The 27,473-nt window shown below is 48.0% G+C and overlaps 1 protein-coding gene and 1 long non-coding RNA gene across 2 annotated transcripts in view; one reads left to right on the plus strand and one right to left on the minus strand.

Moving 5' to 3' along the window:
* LOC119844854 (myeloperoxidase-like) overlaps nt 1–5,188 on the minus strand; it is a 65,885-nt gene extending 60,697 nt beyond the window's left edge. Inside the window, 1 exon segment of the mRNA XM_038376254.2 lies at nt 5,133–5,188. Within this exon segment, the coding sequence (XP_038232182.1) occupies nt 5,133–5,139 (7 nt within the window). The 5' untranslated portion in view covers nt 5,140–5,188.
* A 2,729-nt stretch (nt 5,189–7,917) lies between these two features.
* Nucleotides 7,918–26,132, plus strand: LOC122456984. The gene is made up of 4 exons (XR_006276217.1): nt 7,918–7,928; nt 12,252–12,257; nt 22,864–22,866; nt 26,017–26,132. It is a non-coding gene; the product is annotated as an uncharacterized LOC122456984 (long non-coding RNA).
* Nucleotides 26,133–27,473: the final 1,341 nt, after the last annotated feature.

Raw genomic sequence — 27,473 nt, forward strand, 5'->3', positions numbered from 1 at the left:
GAGGAGCTGTGAGGGCAGCGGTTCCCTCCTGCGTGCATCCCTCCCTGAAGAGCTGTGAGGACAGCGGTCCCCTTCTGTGGAGCAGGAATGACTTGTAAAAGGCTCAGTTCTGAAAATGTAGAAACTAGAATAAGAACTGGCCAAGAGAGGTGTAGCAGGAGAAAGACTGAGCCACCCTCCTCCCTGCTCCACAGGTAACTTTGGTGGGGTGTGTACAGCGCGGCGGACCCAGCTGGGCACAAGGTAGGGGGTCGCTGGGGAAGGCTCCGGGAGCAGAGTCTCTCTGCACAGCCAGAGGTAGGGATATTGTTCATGCCCCTCCCTCTGCTGAGATGTCCATGCGGGCACGGGCACTCCAGGGAGACACTAGTGCTGTGAGTCAGGCTGAAGCTGGCTGCCCTAGCCAAGAGGCACGTTTTCCCTGCTCCTGTGGTCCCAGCCTCCCAGGAGCCAGCAGGATTGGCTGTCCTGGTCCAGGGAGGTGGGGCTGGAAGTTCCTCCCAGGGGCAACACATTGTGCCCCCCCAATATCAGCAGACATGAGTCATCTATGCCTGAGACCTTTAAAAGAGCTCAAGTGTCAGAATTAGTGTGGGGAGCACAAGTAACATCTAAATCCATGAACTATGCCAGGGATACTGCTGGTATGGGGATGCTCTCTACAGCTTGGACTGTCAGGAGCAGATGAATGGTGCTAAATGAGTAGTAGTACAGCATGGCCTACAGGCCTCAGCTGGGATCAGCCCCATCATGCCAGGTGCTATATGTGTATATAGCGAGAGACAGGCCTTGGTCCACATACTTTACAAACCAACCAGACAAGAGGGCACAGAGAGATCAGGTGTTGCAGCCAAGGTCCCCAGAAGTCTACAGCAGTTCCAGCAAATGAACCCTGAGTCTTACTCAGTACAAAACTGCCCTTCTTCTCCACCTAGCCTTCTGTTTAGCAGGGAGCTGAGTCTCATGGATTCATACAATCTAAGGGGCCATTGTGATCATCTCATCTAAAGCACAGGCCATTGGACTTCCAAGAACCAATTCCTGTTTGAACTAGGGCTGATCTTTTAGAAAAAACTCCAATCTTGATTAAAAATAGTCAATGATGGAGAATCCGCCACAACTCCTGGTAAACTGTTCCAATGGCTGTTAAAAATATTCCTTATTTCCAGTCTGAATTTGTCCAGCTTCACTTTCCAGCCATTGGATCATGTTACACCTTTTTCTGCTAGACTGAAGAGCACTCTTTTATCAAATTTTTCTTCCCCATGTAGTTACCTACAGTCAGTGATCAAGTCACCCCTTAACCTTCTCTTTGTTAAACTAAATAGATTGAACTCCTTGAGTTTATCACCATAGGGCAGGGGTGGGCAAACTTTTTGGCCTGAGGGCCACATCGGGTTTCCAAAATTGTATGGAGGGCCAGTTAGGGGAGGCTGTGCCTCCCTAAACAGCCAGGCGTGGCCCGGCCCCCGGCCTCCTATCTGAGCCCCTACTTCTTGCCCCCTGATGGCTCCCCCGGGACTCCTGCCCCATCCACCACCCCTTGCTCCCTGTCCCCTGTCTACCCCCGGACCCCCCACCCCTGACTGCCCCCCGCCGCCCCATCCAATCCCCCCCATTCCTAACTGTCCCCCCAGGACTCCTGCCCCATCCAATCCCCCTGTTCCCCGCCCTCTGACCGCCCCGACCCCTATCCACACCCCTGACCCCTGACCACACCCCCGAACTCCCCTGCCCTCTATCCAACCCCCCCGCCCCCTTACCACACTGCCTGGAGCACCAGTAGCTGGCGGCGCTACAGTCACGCCACCCAGAGCACTGGGTCAGGCCGTGGCTCTGCAACTGTGCTGCCCGGCCACCCAGAGCATAGAGCCGGCGGCGCAGTGCACTGAGGCTGTGGGGGAGGGGGAACAGCAGGGGACGGGACGGGGAATAGCCTCCCGGGCCAGGAGCTCAGGGGACCGGCAGGAAGGTCCCGCGGGCCATATATGGCTCGCGGGTCATAGTTTGCCCACCTGTGCTCCAGGGCAAAATTTACAAGACTTTAATTATTCTTAGGTTTCAGAGTAGCAGCTGTGTTAGTCTGTATTCGCAAAAAGAAAAGGAGTACTTGTGGCACCTTAGAGACTAACAAATTTATTAGAGCATAAGCTTTCGTGAGCTACAGCTCACTTCATCGGATGCATTTGGTGGAAAAAACAGAGGAGAGATTTATATACACACACACAGAGAACATGAAACAATGGGTTTATCATACACACTGTAAGGAGAGTGATCACTTAAGATAAGCCATCACCAGCAGCAGGGGGGGGGGGAAGGAGGAAAACCTTTCATGGTGACAAGCAGGTAGGCTAATTCCAGCAGTTAACAAGAATATCAGAGGAACAGTGGGGGGTGGCAGGCTCGTTCACCTGCGCATCTACCAATGTGATATATGATATATGCCATCATGTGCCAGCAATGCCCCTCTGCCATGTACATTGGCCAAACTGGACAGTCTCTACGTAAAAGAATGAATGGACACAAATCAGACGTCAAGAATTATAACATTCAAAAACCAGTTGGAGAACACTTCAATCTCTCTGGTCACTCGATTACAGACCTAAAAGCGGCAATACTTCAACAAAAAAGCTTCAAAAACAGACTCCAACGAGAGACTGCTGAATTGGAATTAATTTGCAAACTGGATACAATTAACTTAGGCTTGAATAGAGACTGGGAATGGATGAGTCATTACACAAAGTAAAACTATTTCCCCATGGTATTTCTCCCCCCCCACCCCACCCCCCACTGTTCCTCTGATATTCTTGTTAACTGCTGGAATTAGCCTACCTGCTTGTCACCATGAAAGGTTTTCCTCCTTTCCCCCCCCTGCTGTTGGTGATGGCTTATCTTAAGTGATCACTCTCCTTACAGTGTGTATGATAAACCCATTGTTTCATGTTCTCTGTGTGTGTGTATATAAATCTCTCCTCTGTTTTTTCCACCAAATGCATCCGATGAAGTGAGCTGTAGCTCACGAAAGCTTATGGTCTAATAAATTTGTTAGTCTCTAAGGTGCCACAAGTACTCCTTTTCTTTTTAATTATTCTTGTGGCTCTTTGAACTTTCTCCAATTTATGAACATCCTTCTTGAATTGTGGACACCATTCTGAACACAGGAGTTCAGTCACACCAGTGCCAAATACAGAAGTAGAATAGCTTCACTATTCCTATCCAAGATTCCCTGTTTATACAGCAAAGGATTGCACTAGCCCAAAGGTCCCCGAACTGTGGGGTGAGCCCCCTAGGGGGCATGGAGGAATCTTTGCAGGGGGGCGCAGGGCCAGCAGGATTTTAACAGTGGGACTAATTCACAAGTTTTGCTAGAGCAGCATAACATAGAAGCTGGAATTCACAGAACCCACAGGAGTTCCCAGAGCTGCTGTTTTGGGTACCACTCACTGGGGACTAGTGTTCTTACCCCAGCTCAAAGTTACAGGAGCCAGTTCTAGTCAGGAGCATGCAGTGGTGTTCACCCCACCTCAGAGGGGCTGCTAGCTAGTGCCAGATAACCCTGATTCTGGGGATCAAAGGTCACAGAGCACCACTTGCCTCGCAGATGGCTGGGGGCCAGAGAGATCCCCAGTGATTGCTCTAATTTATGCTGTGCTGCAACTGCTCCCTATGGAGCCATCCAGCAGCAGAGACTATCTGGAGCAGTGTGCTCTGGCCACACCTCCATCTTCCTTCAGCTCACCCCCCCCCCCCAGGCCCCTAGGCCTGGGGCTGAGCCAAGAGAGGTGTAGGGCCATGCTGCCCTCCTTGCACCAAGCTATACCCTGGCTTTGCATTTCCGGTAGGCCTGCAGAGCCAGTGTACAGGGCTCTCTGTGGTGGCCCAGTCAGGTCAGTGATGGTTCCAGACACAAACAATGTACACAGCTATAGTTGAACACTGTGTGTGGCACGGGGTTGCCAACTTTCATGATATTTGTTGCTTTTCCTAGCCCCCAGCTCCCGAGTCATGTGATTATCTGAGAATCTCAGCTGTCATATGAGGTAGAAAAAGTGTAAATTTCTACACTAATTGTTGTAGAGAAAAGCTTGAAAACATGACAAGAATAAAGCTCCAGAATCAGAAACCAAAGGCATATTATTATTTTAAACAAATCTCATGATTTCTGAAGCCTGACACATGAATCCTGAATCTTCTGGGTCAGCAGCATTGGTGATAACTGGAGTGGGTCAGGAATTTTTTAATTAAACATTTTTTTTTCACTCAGAAATGTTGATTTGTTGAAACTGAAACTTTGCAAAACAGTTTCAAGTCTGACAAAACACCTGGCTTAAAAAATAAAATAAAATAAATTTTAAAAAAGAAATTAAAAAAAGTCTTGAAATTGTCAGAATGGAAAGTTTCAGATTTTTGAGTCAAATGATGTTTCATTTTAAAATTTAAATAAACTTACACTAAAAGAGGTTTTTTTTAAAAAGGAAAGAGTCCAAATCAAGACAAAATGTTTCAAGAATTATAAAAATAAAATGTTTCTGTTGACCCAAACCCAATTTTTTTTCTTATTTTTTGGTTTTGGAAAATTTTCAAGCTTTTGATTTTTGTCACAGATCAGGCCAGGAAAAAATTTCAAAATATTGAAAATGCTCCTTTTCCACCCAGCCCTCATCACGGTGTTTAATTCTCCCACAGCGGCTACTCCAGACTGGTGAGACTATTCCAACACACCTAGAGGACAGGCCCTGGGTCGGGGGGGACAGGCCTTGGCAGCCTCACAAGCACAACAGTGGATGAAAGGAAAACAAAACCAAACTCAGATCTCTGGCTGCTTTCCTTTACCCCGACTCCCACAGTGAAACAGCAGATCCCTGGTACAGTGCCTGGCTCAGCTGAACACTCTGCAGCCCAGGCAGGCAAGCATTACTCCAGACAGAGCCTGCTGGACACGCAGCAGAGACAGTACCCAGCACTAGCACAGGTCACATGCAGCAGAGGCTGCCACATGGTGTGAAACACCAGTAGCAGGGACTTAACCGAGCTTTCCACAAGCAGCTCCCTGCACACCCTCCTAACAACCATGCTACTTTAGCAGCAGTTCTGCTCAAACACATACAAGCATTAAACCTGCAGCATCTCACCTGCCATCTTCTGTTCCTCTTCCCATTGCAGCCTGGACCCCTGCACTTTTATCTTTATCCTGCTGGGCGGGACCGGCCAGGCTGTGGGAAACGCCCAGTTGGCATGAATTGGGCAGGGCCAAGAAAAAGTTCTGCCCACTTCTTGCCACCTCCCAACTCGTGATCCTGAAAACACCAAGGCTTAGGTGCCGCGTCACTGGTGCACCCTGGCTGCTGTGTGCAACCAGAGAAGGCAAAACAACCAGAGCATACCAGTGAGTCTGAAGGTGCAGCTCCACCCCTCACCCCTATGCCTGGCTGGAGGGAGCCTAGCGCTAAAGCAGTGATTCTGTCAGTTTTCTCAGGGAGAGCCTGGACTGAATGTTAGGGAGGTTTTAGTGGCAGAGTTGAGGGGCTGGGACGACCCCAGGGGCTGTCTGGCATTTGCTTCCCCATTAGTTCTGTTAATCCCTCACTGCTGTTCCTGACTCTATGCTGAAGCTGCCTTGCCCCGGACCCTGGGGAGTCTGTGCCACTAGCTCTAAGTGCCTTTCCTCCTATGCTGGACCTAGCCCTGTCCTTCCTCAGCTCCATGCTTTTGGTTCTTGTCTTCCTACTAATATAATGTATTATTCCTGCACCAGCCTAAAACATTCTTCATCTTCTCACAGGAGGTGTTAGACCAGGTGCTTTAGCAAAATCCACAGTAAAATCAACTCATGGCAAGATAGAGCCTCAATTTCCCTGTATATGTTACCACAGCTGACTTACACAACCATGACCGTTCTTATGCAAACCTCCAAAGCTGGCAGATGGTTCAAACTTTTATCTGTGCATTTGCTCTGCGGTCTCATACTACTTGCCCTTTGTAAGATGATCAGTCTTTAGAAGATGCCACTGAAAAGTGTTCTGGCAGGTCTATGCTGATATATGTGTTATGCAATGAAGAACTACTGCTTTCATATGGCATTTGAAAAGCAATGGCCTGGAGTTGTAACTGCATCTTGAGATTCGAAAGACAATCTAATGCTGCTGGAGTAGCCAGGTGGATTCCCTCTTGTGCCACCACTGCAAGCGTGAATGTGACAGTTCTGGCCAGTGACTGGCCAGTGTGTGCTAGTCCATAGACAGATAACGCTCAGCTCTGACAGATTTCTCCTAAGCATAATTATTTATTATTGCTTCTTCAGCACCCATCGTATGCAAGGGACACTTTAGACATGCTCCCTGCCTCAAGGAGCTTACAGTCAACACAAGCTCCGGGCAGACGCAGAGCCACCAAGTTTTGTGCAGTACCATGCCAGACATTTGATGCAATTTTTTCAATCTAATTTGTATATTTCCAAATAATTTGCATAAAACAATAAACTTCAGTTTAAAACGACATGGGTTAGTGCTGGTGAAACAGTCCTGATGAATCAAGTCTACTCTTTACTTACAGGGCAGCAGCACAATATGGTTCCCACACATACTGACATGTCAGCCTGCTTCCCCTTAATTCTTCTAGGAAGTCCCACAGGTCGTTTGGCCTCTCAGCCGAGGCTGCTAGACATGGTCCAGTGGGCAGTGAGTTTGTGTGTTTTACACAGCAAGGAATTAGCCCCGAGCCCAAGTTGGCTGACACGGGCCAGCCATGGGTTTTTCTTTGTTGTATAGACATACCCTCAGTGGCCTATTAGCCCAGCACATGCACTGCCTTGGGGGCCTCAGGTCAGTAACCCAAACACAAGAACATAAGAACAGCCATACTGGGTATCAAACTGTCTGGCGTGGCTCACAACTCTGAATGCTAACTCAGGGCAGGGCAGACTCTCAAGCTGGTGGCATGTTCTATAATTAGATTTCACCAAACCAGTAATAAATGTGAACTCCTGGATCACTAGAACAGTTTTATGATGGAGTCACACAATGTCCCTTTAGACTCCCTAGTCTATCTTGCCACCCAAACAAACTGGATTTAGTGAAAAATTATAACTTACACCAAAAATTACACCACATTCAGGTTGCTTCCAGTCCCATAAGATCAATCATCTACCCCAGATCACTCTAGATCCTACACCAAAGATAATGCCTGGAGCCAGTCTTGTAATAAACTATCTAAAGGTTTATTACCGAGGAAAAAGGAATATGAGAGTTATTTACTGGTTCAAGAGAGCAAATGTATACACACCAATAAGATACCATCTAAACCCTAAGAGTGAGAGAGTTGTAGTGTATTCCAAGTCTCTTTCAGGGCAGACCCAGTAGACTGGAGATGTCTGGCTTCAATTTAGAGTCTCTGGCCCTTCAGAGTTCTAACAGCCAAAAAGATGCAGTTTCTCTTCTTGTCAGGGATTTTTATCCCTTCCTCCAGAGTTCAAGACGGTGGGATGAGTTCATGTGCATGTCTCATCTTCATGGGTGGAGGGGGAGCAATGTCCTCTGATGTTCCACCATGGTTAGTTTGGTGTCTAGGGGCCTTCTTTTGCTGGGCAGGGTATAACGCCTCCTGTGGCAAACTAGTATTTCACACTTGGTCATGTTTCTCTCCTGACTGTGGGGGTTTACAGTTAGAAAGCAAACACTTAAATATTACCTAATAACATGGGATCTAGACATTACAAGTGAGATTAATGCAGTCAGCAACACATGCAAGCGTTCCATAAAGTCTAAACACTAAATACATTCTTATAAGATTAATACCTATTTTGAGCAAAACTAACATCCAGATGACCTGGTCTGGACTCCAGCTATGAGGTTGTCAATTCTTAGCTACTGCCTGCAGCCTGGGCAAGGGCTGGGATTTGGCCTGCCAGTGTCACATGGGTCAGACCTGTGGTCCATCTACCCCAGTATCCTGTCTTCAGACAGTGGCTGGTGCCAGACATTTCAGAGGGAAGGACCAGAAGAGGGCAATTATCAAGTGATCCATCCCCTGTCAGTCATTCCCAGCATCTGGCAGTGTGGAGTCTCTGGACGGGGCATGGGTAAAACAAATGGGAGTGGTGTATTAATTTAGATGGAATATATATGCCAAAAATGTCAAAAGTATTAACTGTCAAACATTAAACATAATTTGGTGTTTGCTATACAGAGAACTCGGCCTGCTGCATCCCATTGCAAACACACATTTAATTAAAGAGACAGAAAAGAAGAAAAAACAGTTAAAGAATATGCAATGTAAAATATTAAGCAAGATTTTCATTTTCACACCGTCCCTTTTCCTTTTCCTTTATCTGGCGGGAGTTTTTAGAAGCCCCCCCCCAACTCTTAGATGGTAATAAAAATGGCAGTAACTGTTCTTTGGGGGATAGAGAAGAGTCAGTTGAAATAGATGGAGCTGTTGTTGCTGCTGCTGTTGTTAAATCATAGAATCATAGAATATTAAGGTTTGAAGAGACCTCAGGAGGTCACCTAGTCCAACCCCCTGCTCAAAGCAGGATCAACCCCAACTAAATCATCGCAGCCAGGGCTTTGTCAAGCCTGGCCTTAAAAACCTCTAAGGATGAAGATTGCAGCACCTCCCTAGGTAACCCATTCCAGTGCTTCACCACCCTCCTAATGAAATAGTGTTTCCTAATATCCAACCTAGACCTCCTCAACTGCAACTTGAGACCATCGCTCCTTGTTCTGTCATCTGCCACCACTGAGAACAGCCGAGCTCCAATCTCTTTGGAACCCCCCTTCAGGTAGTTGAAGGCTGCTATCAAATCCCCCCTCACTCTACTCTTCTGCAGACTAAATAACCCCAGTTCTCTCAGCCTCTCCTCATAAATCATGTGCTCCAGCCCCCTAATCATTTTTGTTGCCCTCTGTTGGACTCTCTCCAATTTGCCCACATCCCTTCTATAGTGGGGGGACCAAAACTGGACGCAATACTCCAGATGTGGCCTCACCAGTGCAGAATAGAGGGGAATAATAACTTCCCTTGATCTGCTGGCAATGCTCCTACTAATACAGCCCAATATGCCGTTGGCCTTCTTGGCAACAAGGACACACTGCTGACTCATATCCAGCTTCTCATCCACTGTAATCCCCAGGTCTTTTCTGCAGAATGGCTGCTTAGCCAGTCGATCCCCAGCCTGTAGCGGTGGATGGGATTCTTCCTTCCTAAGTGCAGAACTTTCCACTTGTCCTTGTTGAACCTCATCAGATTTCTTTTGGCCCAATCCTCCCATTTGTTTAGGTCACTCTGGACCCTATCCCTACCCTCCAGCATATCTACCTCTCCCCAAAGCTTAGTGTAATCTGCGAACTTGCTGAGGGTGCAATTAATCCCATCATCCAGGTCATTGATAAAGATGTTGAACAAAACTGGCCCCAGGACCGATCTCTGGGGCACTACGCTAGTTACTGGCTGCCAGCTAGACATCGAGCTGCTGATCACTACCCATTGAGCCCGACAATCTAGCCAGCTTTCTATCCACCTTATAGTCCATTCACCCAATCCATACTTTTTTAACTTCCTGGCAAGAATACTGTGGGAGACTCTATCAAAAGCTTCGCTAAAGTCATGATATATCACCTCCACTGCTTTCCCCATATCCACAGAGCCAGTTAGCTCATCATTGAAGCCAATCAGGTTGGTCAGCATGACTTGCCCTTGGTGAATCCATGTTGACTGTTCCTGATCACCTTCCTCTCCTCCAAGTGCTTCAAAATGGATTCCTTGAGGACCTGTTCCATGATTCTGTCAGGGACATGATTTTGTCTTTAGTTCCCCAGGTTCTCTTTTTTCCTTTTTTAAAATATGGGGACATTTGCCTTTTTCCAATCATCCGGAACTCCCCCGATAGCAAAGAATTTTCAAAGATAATGGCCAATGGCCCTTGGATCTGGACCCATGGACTCATGCATGTCCAGCTTTTCTAAATAGTCCTTAATCTGTTCTTTCACCACTGAGGGCTGCTCACCTACTCCCCATACTGTGTTGCCCAATGCAGCAGTCTAGGAACTGTCCTTGTCTGTGAAGATCGAGGCAAAAAAAGCATTGAGTACTTCAGCTTTTTCCACATCATCTGTCACTAGGTTGCCTCCCCCATTCAGTAAGGATCCCACACTTTCCCTGACCTTCTTCTTGTTGCTAACATACCTGTAGAAACCCTTTTTGTTACCCTTCACATCCCTTTCTAGCCACAACTCCAATTGTGCCTTGGCCTTTCTGATTACACTCCTGCATGCTCTAGCAATATTCTTATACTCCTCCCTAGGCATCTGTCCAAATTTCCACTTCTTGTAAGCTTTGTTTTTGAGTTTAAGCTCACCGAAGATTTCACTTTTAAGCCAAGCTGGTCGCCTGCCATATTTGCTATTCTTTCTGCACATCGGGATGGTTTGTTTCTGCACCCTCAACAAGGCATCTTTAAAATACAGCCAGCTCTCCTGGACTCCTTTCTCCCTCATATTAGCTTCACAGGGGATCCTGCCCATCAGTTCCCTAAGGGAGTCCAAGTCTGCTTTTCTAAAATCCAGGGTCCATATTTTGCTATTCTCCTTTCTTCCTTTTTTCAGGATCCTGAACTCAACCATCTCATGGTAACTGCTGCCTAGATCGCCACCCACTTCTACTTCCCCTACCAATTCTTCCCTGTTTGTAAACAGTGGGTCAAGAGGAGTCCGATCCCATTTCCTAGAAGACAAAACAAGAAACATGCACAAGAGGGGCGAGAAAAGAACAGCAAAAAGAAAATGCATCTTCTGTCTCTAGCACTGACTCACTTGCACCCTCACTGCTGGAGAAATAGAGGCACAGCATAAGGTCTTGTCAGCCACTCCAAGACCTGGCAAACTCATATGACCATCGGGCTCTTTAGGACATTGCTTTTTAGCTGCTTCTTTATGGCCAAAGTCTGACAGCACTGTTGCAGTGCTGTTACAGTTCTGGCTGGCTAAGCCAGATTCTTATTAGGCAGAAGGGAAAAAAAAGAGGGGTATGAAAGAGAAGAAATAAGTTAGGGAAGGAAAAGGACATGAGGCAGGTGGGGAGGGAAGGTAACAAAGTCTCTCTCACATCCCATGTGGTGGCTGGGATTTAGCCAGATCCAGTGGAGGTGATGATGTCAGTTGGATCCCTATCTCTGGCTCAGTCTGGTCATGACATCTCTCAGGACGAAGACCACAAAAGCCCAGCGATGTCATCTCCCCAGGAGATGGTGGGGTGGCAAACAGGACAGTAAAGCTCACTGCAGCGGTTGTTAGCAGACTGCTTCTTTTCTGCTACTTTTCGCCCCAAAGGCTGTTCTTTTTAAGAACCCCAAAAGGGAGTGATAGGTGGAACAGACTGTTCTTTTAGTCACCAATTTAGATATAATTTCCAGCACATCAATTTTGGGTCACTGATTTCAAATCCCTTATTCCAACCCTTATGCTGTTCTCGTTTACCAGGCATAATCTTAAAACAGACCTTGAATTATATCAGGAAGCCTTTTTGTTTGTACTAATTCAGTCAATCTGCCTCCTTTTTGCACCTTTTTATATCAGCATTTGATGTTATAGGTTATTGTGACATTTCATGAACTTTCACTCACTTGTTGCACTTGACCTCACTGTTAGGTAAATGTATAGGCCCAATGATTGCAACAGTGACTGCCACCCACTACCCCAGCCCAAAGATCCCTTTAGCATAGTGACATGTGCATGGTACGAGGAGCTCTAGACTCTTCTTCACTTGCGTGCTGTTAATAATTCTACGCTTTGCACAACTAGAGTTGAACAAATCATTAATGTTTCAGTACAGTGATTGGACAGAAAATCCCCCCAAAACTCAGGGCGTTTTGAACCTAAACGGGTTTGGGTTTTTTTAGTTTTTCTTGACAAAATGAAAAAAATGAAAAAAAGGTCATTCTGGCTAAACAACATTTCAAACCGAAAGGTTTCCGCAAATTCATCAAAGAGGTTTAGCTGGAAAAAAATCCTTAAAACAACATGTCAGAAATGTCATCGCAATTTGAGGCATTTTGTTTTGAAATGTCATTGTTCAACCTGAATTAAATGTTGTCATTTTCTCAAGAAAAACAGAAAACAATTCCATTTCAGTGAATTTTTGGGGGATTTTCTGTTCGACCACTGAACTGAAACATCAATTCTTTGCTCAGCGCTAGTTGTGCAAGGCACAGAATTATTAACAGCACGTAAGTGAAAAAAAAAGAAAAGAGTCTAGAGCTCTTCGTACCATGCATATCACTATGTTAAAGGGGTCTTTTGAGACGCCTTGGGTATGTCTACACTGCAAAAAACCCTCTATGGCAGCAAGTCTCAGAGCTTGGGTCTACAGACTTAGGCTAGGGTTAGGGTTAGGTTCACACGACAGCACTAAAAATAGCAATGTGGCTGTTCCGACTCAAGTTGGAGCATGGGCTCTGAGCACCCCACCACCCCTCTCCGGGTTTCAGAGCCTAAGCTCTGGCCTGAGTGGGAATGTGTCCACTATAATGTGAGTTCCATGAATCTGTAGACTTGGGCTTTGAGACTCACTGCAAGGGTGGGGTTTTGGGGTTGTTGGGGTTTTTTTTTGCCTTGTAGACCTATTGCCTGATGTTCCAGTGTAACAAAGCAGAATGGACAGCTCCAGTAAGTGTCCTTGCTAGGGAAAGGTTAAAAACAATTGCAACTCTGTTCCGTTTTTTTCAAAAGACCTTAAACAACCTGCTTGAGAAACCACAGTCTGTATATTCAGTTATAACTGCTAACCAACTTCCTCTAAGGGGGCAGGCAACTATTAAGAATGCTTGCACTGTGGGGAGGGAGAGTTTCTGGAGGATTGCCAAAACTGGAACTGTGTCTTTCCCAGCCACTGATACTCATACTATAGGTTTAGCTTTAGAAAAAAATCCAGCCTCACTTGCAAGTTCTCTTGTGCTTCACAGAGCGTAAATCCACCCATTTCTGAGGACCATTGTCGTTCCACAGATCACTTCAGTACTCAGGTTAACTTGAAGAGCTTTGAGAATTGGTCCTTCTCAGTATTTTGGAGTAAACAGGGGTTTGTTACAGGAAAGAGTGGGTAAGATACTGTGGCCTGCGTTGTGCAAGGAGGTCAGACTAGACATCATAATGGTCCCTTCTGATCTTAAAGTCCATGATTCTATGAAACCAGCTTTATTTTTGTAAATTGTTCACCACATGAACTGTGCCACTCATGATCATTTACTTAAGGAGGCAGAATGTTTGCATTATAATGTTCAGAACTTCCCTAAACGTTCCCTTTAGGGGGGTGACACTTTTGAGACCCAGTCTCTGCCTGTAGGTGAATATTTCTAGCAAGCTGTAGAAATATCCTGTAGCCACTTCTGACATATAGGAGGGTAAAAAAAAATGCATTTCCCTATCCCTGTACAACAGGAACTGCCAACTGTGTGTGTGTAAAGGGGTAACACCAAATAGCAAAAGTTCAAACTTACTGCCCAATCCTGCCCCCACTGAAGTAAATGGCAAAAACTCATGCTGACATCAGTGGGTCAGGATGAAGCTTTTGGAGACAAAATGGACTTGTGTTCAGTTGAAAGAACCAGGCTGGATTTTGGCCTCCACTGTTCTCGTGATGTGTGAGGACCATGGAGTGCCTGCAATGTCCCCAGGGAAGGAAGGGTCAAAAGCCTATACTGCCCTCCTGCACAGCCCTCATAGTAGGGATCTCTGGGGGAAGGAGTGGGAGAAGCGGGGGTGCTCCTCAGTCCAGCTTATTCTGGGCAGCAGAGTGGCCCATAGGGGTGCTGTACAGCCCAGTAGGCCCCAGAGCAATCCTGAAGGCGGTGTTAAAATAATGTTCTCCTGTTTGAAAATGCACAATGGGGCATTTGTAGAAGAAACACCATGAAGCTGTTACCTGTGCTGTTAAAATGCTGCCCAGGCATTAACTGGACAGTTCTTGGTGACCAGAATTTACTAGGTTTCAAAGTAGCAGCCGTGTTAGTCTGTATTCGCAAAAAGAAAAGGAGTACTTGTGGCACCTTAGAGACTAACAAATTTATTTGAGCATAAGCTTTCGTGAGCTACAACTCACTCATCGGATGCATTTGGTGGAAATTTCCGATGCATGTTGTTGCATCGGAAATGCATCCGATGAAGTGAGCTGTAGCTCACGAACGCTTATGCTCAAATAAATTTGTTAGTCTCTAAGGTGCCACAAGTACTCCTTTTCTTTTTGCAGAATTTACTAGTTCAGTTCCTGAAGTAGGAGGTGATTGTAAATCAAGAGGTTTAGGAGCTGTTTAGCAGGTGGTGGTGAAGCCAGTTAGTGCAACTAGTAGCCTGGCTTCTGTCTTAGGACCTTGCAGCACTTTTGTATCCACCACCCACTCCTTAGTCTGACAAACTGCACCAGTGGGAGCTGTGCCTACAGCCAGTCTTCCCCAGGAGATCTGTCCAGTTAGCTGGGACTGGAGAGCTGCCGCGGACTGCAAGGGCTGTATTGATACAGGGTTGGATATCTCCACCCCAAAGCATTCAAGTGTTAAACCCTTGCTTTACTGCCACAAGAGTAAGCAGGTAATCGTGGTCTAGGGTTGTGGTTTGAGGTGACAGTGGCTCCCAGTGACCGAGCCAATCATAAAAAGAAAAGACAATTAAAGACTTTGAAATGTGCAGATTAAAGTGAAAGTCTCATTGTAACAATTCCCCTTATTGCCCTTCCCTTCACCTGTATAAAGCCTTTGAAATGGTAAGTGATGGCGATGTCTCTGGCCCAGTGAGAGGGCCTGAATGGTGTCTTCTGGCCTGAGAAAGGATGAATCCATGACAATTCCTTGCTTGACGGACTTCTGGAAGGTACCAAATGGCCTTGTTGGGAATGGGAGGAGGTCAGGTTTCGCTGGTGGCTTTTGGACAGCTGTTGCTGGACTCTGATTCTGTTGTATTTGAGACAGAACAAGATGAACTCCCACACAGAAAGAAAAGAGGAATCATTAATGATCAGGCACTGCAGCTTCTCTGTCTCAGTCTTTCTCACTTGCGTTCAGCTGCTCACAGCATACAACGCATTAGCCAGGGCAGCAGGTGGCAGTTCGACAATGGCTCTTAGCTTAGTGCTGCCAGAGCTGCGTTAAAGCAGTGTGGGGCCCTTACACACCTCGTCAGTGTCCCCATGGCCCTGCAGTCCCTGTGTTGCATTACTGCCCTGCTTGGAGTGGCAATGACAGAGGCCACCCTACAGGAGCTATCTGGTGGCTGGTGAGGGAAGCCCCTACATATTCTTGAGTGAGCTGGGGTCTCTTAACATACTGGATCGCTGCTCTCTGCCTTCTGGTGAGATGGAGACCTCAGCCTCCTCTGACCCAGGCTGTGGTCTCTGTATGTGTGTGGGGACGGCCCCAGCCAGCTGCCCCAGCACAGCTAAGATGGGGGTGGCAACAGTAACATTCACAGATGAGTCCCCCCATCAGGGAGGTGTCACAGGAGCAGGAATGGGCAGAGGTGACAACATTCCCTGCATCTTCCTTTCCTGTGTGTGGAGCAAATGTCTTCCTGAGCTCATACTACAAACCTGTGAGTGCAGCCATCTTCTCCTCCCACTCCCAGCCCTCCTTCCAGCTCCCACTCCATTCCTGCCCCTCCTCCTTCCTCACCCCTGTCATAACAATGGTGTGATGGGTTCCCCTCAGGGTGCCACCTGGAACTGGGGTACCACTGAGCCCTCTGACCCACCAGCCTGGGCTCCTTCTTACCTTGCTGCTGTGACAAGCTGCTAAGCTCTCCAAGCTTGCTCTTTCCATCAGCATACACACAGGTAGGACACACCCAGCTGTTGTAACATGCAACCAGGCTTTGTGACCAGCCCTGCATGTCTTTATTGAGTGCCCAGGGAGATTGAAGTGCTCTCCTACTGGGTTTTGAATGTTACAGTTCTTGACGTCTGATTTGTGTCCATTTATTCTTTTGCACAGAGACTATCTGGTTTGGCCAATGTACAGGGCAGAGGGGCATGCTGGCACATGATGGTAATATCACATTGGTAGATCGGAAGTGAATGAGCCCCTGGTGGTGTGGCTGATGTGGGTAGGTCTTATGATGGTGTCCCTTGAATAGATATGTGGACAGAGTTGGCAAGGGTTTGTTGCAGGGATTGGTTCTGGGTTAGTGTGTTCTGTGGTGTGTGGTGTGTGGTTGCTGGTCAGTATTGCTTTAGGTTAGGGAGCTGTCTGTAAGCAAGGACTGGCCTGTCTCCCAAAGCCACCTTCCTTGAACTGTGTATGGAGCTTGCCCCTGACCTGCAGCACAAAATGAGAGGCCTTAACAGTGGGAAAGTGAATGGCAATCTCTGTGTAGAAGCTGGCAACTCCAGACTGATACCAGTCAGTTCAAATCAGTTTGGAGTTGGGAAGTCCACTGAGGGGATTGCAGTGATGCAAGTATGCAGGGTCATTAATTGCCTTCTGCTACAAAGTACTGTGACTCCGGCAATGTGTGGAAAATAGTGGCTGGCTTTGTGGCTATGCAATTCCCTGACTGCAGTTGGGTGATAGCTGGCACATATATTCCAATTTTGGCCCCAGACCATCTTGCACAGAGTACATCAAGAGAAAGGTTTACTTCTCTATGGTAGTTGATGGCTCACCAGGGTCATTTCACGACGTCAACGCAGGGTGGTCATGGAAGATGCATACATCTTCAGGAACACTGGCCTGTATAGAAAGCTATGCAGGGACTTTCTTTCCGGACCAAAATCTTCCAATAGGGCATTGGAAATGTCCATAGTGATCCTGGGAGACCCAGCCTACCCCTTACCTTCCCCTTTGCCCCTCCTCCCCCATGAAGCCATACCCTGGAAACCTGGACAGCAGCAAGGAGTGCTTGAACAACAGGCTCATCGGGTGCAGAATGACTGTAGAATGTGGCTGGGGAGCGGGTTGGTGCAAGATGAAACAGGGTCTGAGCGGTTTCAGAAGAGAATCAGTACAAATGCCTGGGGACACTATTCTGAACACTGGTACCATTTTCCACAGGTGGGGGCAATCAAAGCTGAAAGCACACTACAGAGGGTAACCGAAGATGAAAGGATACATCTCCTGCATGTGTGTGGCTTCAGACCAGGTCCCTATGCTGCTCGCCTGTGTGCTGATTGGTTCCTGCAGACCATAATTGCTGATTGGCATGGCAAAATTTCCTACAATGGGGAAGAAACAAAGCAGCTCTGCCAAGGCACCTTTGGCAGAAGATTGCAGAGTATCTGCAGGAAAGTTTCCTGGAGATCTCTATGGAGGATTCCTGCAAGATCTTGGTGTGCATAACAAACTTTTCCACAGGGCCTCCACTGCATAGCTGCATGGGGGAATATGAAGCAGATGCAATAGTACCTAATGTTATAATTTTGATCCCCTTCTCCCATGTGCACCATGTAACAAATAAAGGACACCTCTATCTCATGTAACCAGGCATTATAAAAGAAAAATGAGTACTTACCGGAGCTCCCCTCTCCTGCTTCAGACATACCAGACCTGGATTGCTGGGACTGGCTAGACCTCTTCAGAGTCAAAAAGAGGTCCTGGCTTGCCACACCACCAGATGAACCTGTCTCCTGTCCCACATCCTCCTACAAATCAACCTCCTTCTCCACCACTTCATCCTCAGAGTTGACTCCACTGGCTGCTGCCTCCAGTTCCCCCAAAATATCCACAGGGCTCTTGACAGTAGAGGTGGGGTCGCCACGGAGGATGGCGTGCAGCTCCTTGTAGAAGCGGCATGTTTTCGACACCACATCAGAGTAACGGATGGCCTCCCTTGCCTTCTGGTATGCCTGTCTCAGCTCCTTCTATCTTAGCATGGCATTGCTGCATGTCCCTTTCTTGCCCCTTCTCATCCATGCCAGGAGCAATCTGGTATAGGTGTCAAAGTTCCTACAGCTGGATTGGAGCTACCACTCCACAGCCTCCTCTCCCCACAAATGCAACAGATCCAGCATGGGAGCCCATTTGCTGCGGAAAGCTGGCATGGTCAGCTGGAAGATGCAATGTGAGTTGTCCATGCCTAGCAAACAGGAAGTGGAATTTCAAGGGCTTTAAAGGGAGAGAGGTGCATGCCTCTGTACCAGGCTGCAAGGCTGCAGAGTAGAAACTGCCTGACCAGAGCAGTCATGATGGGCATTGTGGGGATACCTCTTGGAGGCCCACTTAGGGCAACATAAACAAACGCAGAGTCTACACTGGACACTGCATCACTAACTTCTTTGCAAAAGCTCTAGACATGCATTGTGATGGTTTTATTATGGTGGTGTAGCAGGTGAGTTAAATCAGCAGGAGGAACTTTGCAGTGTGTACATCTGCACAGTTTGTCAACAAAACCTGACTTTTGCAACAAAACTGTGTAGACAAGGCCTTAGAGGGAACTCTAAGAGTGATCTAGTCTAACCCCCTGACAGGGTGGAGAATTTGTGTCATCAATGATTAGAAGTAAATGTAAAATCACTGTGATAAAATTTGCGAATGACACAAAGAGTGTAAAGTGACAAATAACAATGAAGACAGGGCAGTCATATAGCAGACCTGGGAATACTTGGTAATCTGGGCCCATTCAAACAATGTGCTTTTTAATACAGAAAAAATGCAAGGCCATGCATCTAGGAACAAGGAGTGCGTCCAGACCTACACAATGGTCTGGGATCCCTAAACCTCTAAATGCCAGAAGCTAGGAGTGGACGAGAGAGGGATTATCACTCAAAATTGCCCTGTTCTGTTCATTCCGTCTGAAGCATGTGGCACTGGCCACTACCAGAGACAGGATACTAGGCTAGATGGACCATTAGTCTGACCGAGTATGGCCAGTCTTGTGAGTGTATCCTGGAAAGCAGTGACTCCAAAAGGTTTTACGGGTTATAGTGGAGAACTCAACATGAACACCCATGCAATTCTGTGGCAGAAAGGGCTAATGTGATCCTTGGATACATAAAGAGGGGAATAGAGAATAGGAGCAGAGAGGTGATTTTATCTTTGTATACAGCATCAGAGGAGACTGATGCTGGAATATTGTGCCTAGTTCTGGTTGTCCACTTTTTAAAAGGTTGTCAAAAAATTGGAGAGGGGTACAGTAAAGAACTACAAATATGATGTGAGAGCTGGAGAAAATGCCTTACAGTGAGAAACGTAAAGAACTTAATTTGTAGAACAAAAAGACTGAAAGGTGACTTGATTACAGTTCCTTCACAGGGAGAAAATCCCTGGCACGAAAGGGCTCTTAATCCAGTGGAGAAAGGCAGAACAAGAACCAATGGCTGAAACAAGACAAATTCAAATTAGAAATTAGGCCCAAATTTTAACAGTGAGCATGATAACCATGGAACAAATTGCCAAGGGAAGTGGTGGATTCTTCATCGCTGGGTGTCTTCAAATCTCGACTGGCCACCTTTCTGGAAGACACTTTAGTCAAACAAAGCTATTGGGCTCAATTTTGAGGTAAAAGCATGAAAGTGTGCTATACAGGATGTCAATGTAGATGATCTAATGGTACCTACTAGCCTAAACCTCTATGGATAAGATGACACATGAGGGAGTGAGGTGTTGGAGAGGGAAAGGTTCCCTTGTGGTGGGAAGGTACCGGACTGGGCTGCCAGGGAAGTGAGGTGTCAGGGGGCTTGTTTCTGGATTGGTGATGACACTGTGTGTCTCTCCAACCCTCCCATACCAGCAGAGATGGGGCACCTCCTAAGTTCCCTCTAAGCTGTGTGGGTAGGCAGCTGCCCAGCAGACTATCAAATGCAACGCACTTCAGGTGCCCCTTCCCCAACTGCTGCATTGCTCCTGCCCTCTACCCTGGATCCCCGGCCAGCTGCTCCCGGGAGCCTTCTGCTTGCAGTTCAGATCCAGGGAGGAAGGGGCACACTGATGTCAGGATATCCCCCTCACCCAGCCCCTGTACCCCATCTCCACAAAGTGGTGTCTGTGCGGGGGGGGAACACGACAGGGCTCAGGATGGAGGGAGCTGTTGGCAGCTGTTGGTGTATCTGAACAAGCAGGGAACAGGCTTCAGACTACTGAGTGCCAATCTACTTAAAAGGGCAGCATACTTAAAGGGACTACACGTGTGTCTCTGTCACACACTGTGATAAAGTGGGGTTTTATTCATCTTGTTATGTTGTATGGGAGCCTGTGTGAGTCTTCCTGTTTTGCATGAATGCTGTATGTGCCTAAGTTTCCCTGTGTATTACACCAATGCCTAGCTGGTGGGAATAAGGGTGTGTGACTTTTGCTGAGACCACTCCGGTGGCAGGTGAGGCTGCTCCAGCTGCTGCACATATGCTATGATGGTGCCCTTTGTAATCTGAGACCCAGGAGAGGATGCGACCAGCCTGCAAAGTGAGACAAAGGCCAGGAGGGAGACAACAGGGTGTCTTGAGATTGGTCACTGGAAGCTGGGCAGTCTGCTGTGGGGGATGGAAGTGCGGGGAGTCCAGGCATCTGGGCCCAGGGTCCCCCCAAGATAGACTTGGCTGAAAGTCACAGATTTCTGTGTAACAAGTTCTGTTCTACACTGTTGTCCTGTCGACTAATAAACCTTTCCATTTTATACTTGCTGAGAGTCACTGCTGACTGCAGAGTTGGGGTGCAGGCCTCTCTGACTTCCCAGGAGCCCTGCCTGTTGTGGACTCTCTGTGGGAAGCGCACGGGTGTGAAAGGAGATGCTGAATGTTCCGAGGTCAAACCCAGGAAGGTCAAAGCCGTGTGAGCTTCTTGCCCTGGTGACAATCTTCTCAGAGAGAGGAGTCTCCCCCAGAGTCCTGGACTGGCTCATATGGAGTAGTTCCAGAGCATCACCCGATAACTCCAAGACAACTGGTGGTAGTGGTGGGATAAACTGCACCCTGTGGACAAAGGCATCCTGCAGTAAGGACTGGGGAGCAGTAGAATGAAGGGGGATTAGCGAGAGACAGGCGTGCTGAAGAGGTTGCGGTTTCAGGAGGTGGAGGAGTCTACTGCTTAACCCCGAGAGTGGACCCTGAGAAGGGCTGTCACACTGAAGAGGTTCCTCCCAGGGACCATTGGGAGCTGGGAGAGCACAGGCCTGTGAGTCCCTGACAACTTGGAACAGCATGGAGATGGTATACGTCCTTAAGAAGGACATTGTAGAGCTGTGCAGAGGGATAGGGCTGCTCATGGAAAGTTCACCAAAGCACAGCTCAGTTGGAGGACAATGATTGCTCTAAGGAGCTGGTTCCTGACCAGGTGGGGCAGTGAGAGAGGCTGGGAGCAGCCGGGCATTTCCGAGATCCATATCCCTGACCAGCCGGAGGTCTCCACCAGGTTCCCCATGGCTGGATTTTGAGACGGATGAATTGGAGCTCCGATTGAAGGAGTCAGAGGACCATGAGAGACAGGGAAGTCATGAGGCAGAATAGCAGGAGAGACAGAGGCAGCAGGAGATGGGTGATGGCTGAGCTGAAAGGCAGAAGGACCCATCCAGGAATGAGTGTGGATGGACCCTGGGGTGCCAATCCCCAGAGAACCTCGACAGTAATTGCTGCCCCAAGTTAAGGAGGGGGGAGATATAGATGCCTGTCTCATGGCCTTTGGGAAGGCTGGCTATTGGAACCAAGCTGGCCTGCAGAAAGGATCCGGTGGTCTAGCCCCCTTCCTGGGTCCCAAGGCCAGAGCTGTTTAGCCAGATGGGTGGTGTGGCAGACTGGATCTCACTACTAACCCCAGCAAAATCTCTGTGTGGAGTCTCCTGGGCTCAGGGCCCCTCGGACCTCCAGTGGAAGCAGAAGGTGATGGTCAATGGGGGAGACATTCCTGGGGTGGCAAGATCCTGGGACAGAGAGAACTGTTGTCAGGCCCTGGGTGGTGGAGCCTCGCAGAGCTGAGGGGCTGTGACTTGGGTGAGGGTCCCAAGGGTGAAGCCCCTCACCTGCCTATGCCCAGATCCCTGTGCGACCCAGTAGGGGTCAGGATGGCTGGTCGTTGGGATTTCTCCAGGATATCGGCTGTGAAGTGCTGATGCGGGGTTGACTGTGTCCTTTTGGGACAGGATCCAGGCCCTGCTCCTGTAACGGCCGAGGATTTATGAATTTGAATCCAGGGAACCAATCAGCCTGAGACAGAGGTAGGTCAGTAAATGCAATGCAATTGTAAATGCAATGACCTGCTGGCAGGGAGGGAGGAGCTGCTCAGCTCAGGATACCTGCCTGTCTGTAACCAGAGCCCTGGCGCTGAGTGGGATAGAGAGATGTTCCCTGCCCCCCTGCAAATAGGGGAGGGGGCTCATGCTGGCTCTGATGCTGGGAGCAAAGCAGCGGGCTTGCTGCCTGCCCTCCTCACTGGGACAGCCAGGGGCAAAGCTGAGTCTGGGGGACTCAGAGACCACAGCGGAGTGTGAGCAGACACAGCCAGAGCAGGACAAACTGCCAACACGGCTGCCTTGTCCAGAGGTGCAAGAGGCTCAGGAAATGGGGAAGCAGCTAAAAGATTGCTGCTAGTGAAGAGACACCTGGTCAGAGGGTGGCCAAGGCCAGAGGCGGGGCGCTTCACCAGGAGAGTGTGAATCCCAGTGCTTCCTGTCTGGAGGGCTGTGAACCACAGGCAGTGAGAGAGAACTGGTTTCACACCCCGCTCCAGCCGCTGAATTCCAGACTGAACTGCAGGAAGATCCCTCCTTAGAGAAGCTGAGGGACCTGGCTGGTCTCAATGTGGCACAGACCATGCGGGAAGGCTGCAGGGAAAGATTCCTGTGGGAGAAGAGATTCCTGTACCGGCTTTAAAACTAGGTTCACCAGGGGAAGGAGACCAAAGCCCTGAGTAAGTGAGGAAGTGGGATACCGGGAGGAAGCACGAGCAGGAGAAAGAAGGACGAGCGAGTTATCTCAAGTGCCTATACACACGTGCAAGGAGCCTGGGAAACAAGCAGGGAGAACTGGACGTACCTGGCACAGTCAAGGAATACGATATGATTGGAATAACAGAGACTTGGTGGGATAAACTCACATGACTGGAGTACTGTGATGGATGGAAATAAACTGCTCAGGAAGGACAGGCAGGGCAGAAAAGGCGGGGGAGTTGCACTGTATGTAAGGGAGCAGTATGATGGCTCAGAGCTCAAGTATGAAACTCCAGAAAAACCTGAGAGTCTCTAGATTAAGTTTAGAAATGTGAGCAACAAGGGTGATGTCGTGGTGGGAGTCTGCTATAGACCACCGGACCAGGGGGATGAGGTGGACGAGGTTTTCTTCCGGCAACTCACAGAAGTTACTAGATCGCAGGCCAGGTCTCATGGGAAACTTCAATCACCCTGATATCTGCTGGGAGAGCAATACAGGAGGTGCACAGACAATCCCGGAAGATCTTGGAAAGTGTAGGGGACAATTTCTGGTACAAGTGCTGGAGGAACCAACTAGGGCAGAGCTCTTCTTGACCGCTGCTCACAAACCAGGAAGAATTAGTAAGGAAGCAAAAAGTGGAGGGGAACCTGGGAGGAAGTGATCATGAGATGGTCCGAGTTCGGATCCTGACACAGGGAAGAAAGGAGTACAGCAGATATGGACCCAAGGACTTCGGAAAAGCAGACTTGACTGCGTCAGGGAACGGATGGGAAGGATTCCCTGGAGAATAACATGAGGGGAAACAGTTTCAGAGTAGCAGCCGTGTAGTCTGTATTCGCAAAAAGAAAAGAGAGTACTTGTGGCACTTTAGAGACTACAAATTTATTGGAACATAAGCTTTCGTGAGCTACAGCTCACTTCATCGGATGCAGTCAGTGAAAAATACAGTGGGAGATTTATATACACACACAGAACATGAAAACATGGGTTTTATCATACACACTGTAAGGAGAGTGATCACGTAAGATGAGCTATTACCAGCAGAAGGAGGGGGGGAAGGCGGAAAACCTTTTGTGGTGATAATCAAGGTGGGCCATTTCCGGCAGTTAACAAGAACGTCTGAGGAACAGTGGGGGGTGGGTTGGGGGGAGAAATAACATGGGGAAATTAGTTTTACTTTGTGTAATGACCCATCCACTCCTATTCTCTATTCAAGCCTAAGTTACTTGTATCTAGTTTGCAAAATAATTCCAATTCAGCAGTCTCTCGTTGGAGTCTTTTTTTGAAGTTTTTTTGCTGAAGGATAGCGACTCTCAGGTCTGTAATCGTGTGACCGGAGAGATTGAAGTGTTCTCCGATGGTTTTTGAATGTTATAATTCTTGACGTCTGATTTGTGTCCATTCATTCTTTTACGTAGAGACTGTCCAGTTTGACCAATGTACATGGCAGAGGGGCATTGCTGGCACATGATGGCATCTATCACATTGGTAGATGCGCAGGTGAACGAGCCTCTAATAGTGTGGCTGATGTGATTAGGCCCTATGATGGTGTCCCCTGAATAGATATGTGACAGAGTTTGGCAATGGGCTTTGTTGCAAGGATAGGTTCCTGGGTTAGGGTTCTGTTGTGTGGTGTGGGGGTTGCTGGTGAGTATTTGCTTCAGGTTGGGGGCTGTCTGTAAGCAAGGACTGGCCTGTCTCCCAAGATCTGTGAGAGTGGATGGGTCGTCCTTCAGGATAGGTTGTAGATCCTTGATGATGCGTTGGAGAGGTTTAGTTGGGGGCTGAAGGTGATGGCTAGTGGCGTTCTGTTATTTTCTTTGTTGGGCCTGTCCTGTAATTTGGTGACTTCTGGGTATTCTTCTGGCTCTGTCAATCTGTTTCTTCACTTCAGCAGGTGGGTATTGTAGTTGTAGGAATGCATGATAGAGATTTTGTAGGTGTTTGTCTCTGTCTGAGGGGTTGGAGCAAATGCGGTTGTATCGTAGAGCTTGGCTGTAGACAGTGGATCGTTGTGGTATGATCTGGATGAAGCTAGAGGCATGTAGGTAGGAATAGCGGTCAGTAGGTTTCCGATATAGGGTGGTGTTATGTGACCATCGCTTATTAGCACCGTAGTGTCCAGGAAGTGGATCTCTTGTGTGGACTGGTCCAAGCTGAAGTTGATGGTGGGATGGAAATTGTTGAAATCCTGGTGGAATTCCTCAAGGGCTTCTTTTCCATGGGTCCAGATGATGATGATGTCATCAATGTAGTGCAAGTAGAGTAGGGGCATTAGGGGACGAGTGTTGAGGAAGAGTTGTTCTAAGTCAGCCATAAAATGTTGGCATACTGTGGGGCCATGCGGGTACCATCTCAGTGCCGCTGATTTGAAGGTATACATTGTCCCCAAGTGTGAAATAGTTATGGGTGAGGATAAAGTCACAAAGTTCAGCCACCAGGTTAGCCGTGACATTATCAGGGATACGTTCCTGACGGCTTGTAGCCATCTTTGTGTGGAATGTTGGTGTAGAGGCTTCTACATCCACAGTGGCTAGGATGATGTTTTAGGAAGATCACCGACGGATTGTAGTTTCCTCAGGAAGTCAGTGGTGTCTCGAAGACAGCTGGAAGAGCTGTTAGTGTAGGGCCTGAGGAGGGAGTCTACATAGCCAGACAATCCTGCTGTCAGGGTGCCAATGCCTGAGATGATGGGGTGTCCAGGATTTCCAGGTTTATGAATCTTGGGTAGCAGATAGAATACCCCAGCTCGGGGTTCCACGGGTGTGTCTGTGTGGATTTGTTCTTGTGCTTTTTCAGGGAGTTTCTGAGCAAATGCTGTAATTTCTTTTGGTAACCCTCAGTGGGATCAGAGGTAAAGGCTTGTAGAAAGTGGTGGTGGAGAGCTACCTAGTAGCCTCTTGTTCATATTCTGACCTATTCATGACGACGACAGCACCTCCTTTGTCAGCCTTTTTGATTACGATGTCAGAGTTGTTTCTGAGGCTGTGGATGGCATTGTGTTCTGCACGGCTGAGGTTATGGGGCAAGTGATGCTGCTTTTCCACAATTTCAGCCCGTGCACGTCGGCAGAAGCACTCTATGTACAAGTCCAGTCTGTTATTTCGACCTTCAGGAGGAGTCCACCCAGAATCCTTCTTTTTGTAGAGTTGATAGAAGGTCCCTGAGGGTTAATATGTTTGGTTAGAGTGTGTTGGAAAATTCCTTGAGTCGGAGATGTCGAAAAAAGGATTCTAGGTCACCCACAGAACGTATCATGTTCGTGGGGGTGGAGGGACAAAAGGAGAGGCCCCGAGATAGGACAGAGAGTTGGCTATATTTTAAAGAACCCTTATTGAGGTTATGGGGACAAACCATCCCGATGTGTAGAAAGAATAGCAAATATGGCAGGCGACCAGCTTGGCTTAACAGTGAAATCCTTGCTGACCTTAAACACAAAAAAGAAGCTTACAAGAAGTGGAAAATTGGACAAATGACCAGGGAAGAATATAAAAATATTGCTCGGGCATGCAGGAGGAATTCTTGCACCACCAGCTGCCTCCAGATCCCCCATGGTTCCACTTCCCCTAGGGAAGCCAATTCATAGAATCATATAATCACAGAATATCAGAGTTGGAAGGGACCTCAGGAGGTCATCTAGTCCAACCCCCTGCTCAAAGCAGGACCAATCCCCAACTAAATCATCCCAGCCAGGGCTTTGTCAAGCCTGACGTTAAAAACTTCTAAGGAAGGAGATTCCACCACCTCCCTAGGAAATGCATTCCAGTGTTTCACCCCCTCCTAGTGAAAAAGTTTTTCCTAATATCCAACCTAAACTTCCCCCACTGCAACATGAGACCATTACTCCTCGTTCTGTCATCTGCTACCACTGAGAACAGTCTAGATCCATCCTCTTTGGAACCCCCTTTCAGGTAGTTGAATGCACCTGTCAAATCCCCCCTCATTCTTCTCTTCTGCAGACTAAACAATCCCAGTTCCCTCAGCCTCTCCTCATAAATCATGTGTTCCAGTCCCCTAATCATTTTTGTTGCCCTTCACTGGACTCTTTCCAATTTATCCACATCCTTCTTGAAGTGTGGAGCCCAAAACTGGACATAGTGCTCCAGATGAGGCCTCACCAAAGACGAATAGAGGGGAACGATGACGTCCCTCAATCTGGTGGCAATGCCCCTACTTATACATCCCAAAATGCCATTGGCCTTCTTGGCAACAAGGGCACACTGTTGATTCATATCCAGCTTCTCGTCCACTGTAACCCTAGGTCCTTTTCGGCAGAACTGCTGCCGAGCCATTTGGTCCTCGTCTGTAGCGGTGCATGGGATTCTTCCATCCTAAGTGCAGGACTCTGCACTTGTCCTTGTTGAACCTCATCAGATTTCTTTTGGCCCAATCCTCTAATTGTCTAGGGCCCTCTAAATCCTATCCCTACCATCCAGCATAACTACCACTCCTCCCAGTTTAGTGTCATCTGCAAACTTGCTGAGGGTGCAATCCACACCATCCTCCAGATCGTTAATGAAGCTATTGAACAAAACCAGCCCGAGGACCAACCCTTGGGGCACTCCACTTAATACCAGCTGCCAACTAGACATGGGACCATTGATCACTACCCGTTGAGCCCGACAATCTAGCCAACTTTCTATCCA

The sequence above is a fragment of the Dermochelys coriacea genome, chromosome 17, assembly GCF_009764565.3.
Source record: "Dermochelys coriacea isolate rDerCor1 chromosome 17, rDerCor1.pri.v4, whole genome shotgun sequence".
NCBI classification, from domain to species: Eukaryota; Metazoa; Chordata; order Testudines; family Dermochelyidae; genus Dermochelys; species Dermochelys coriacea.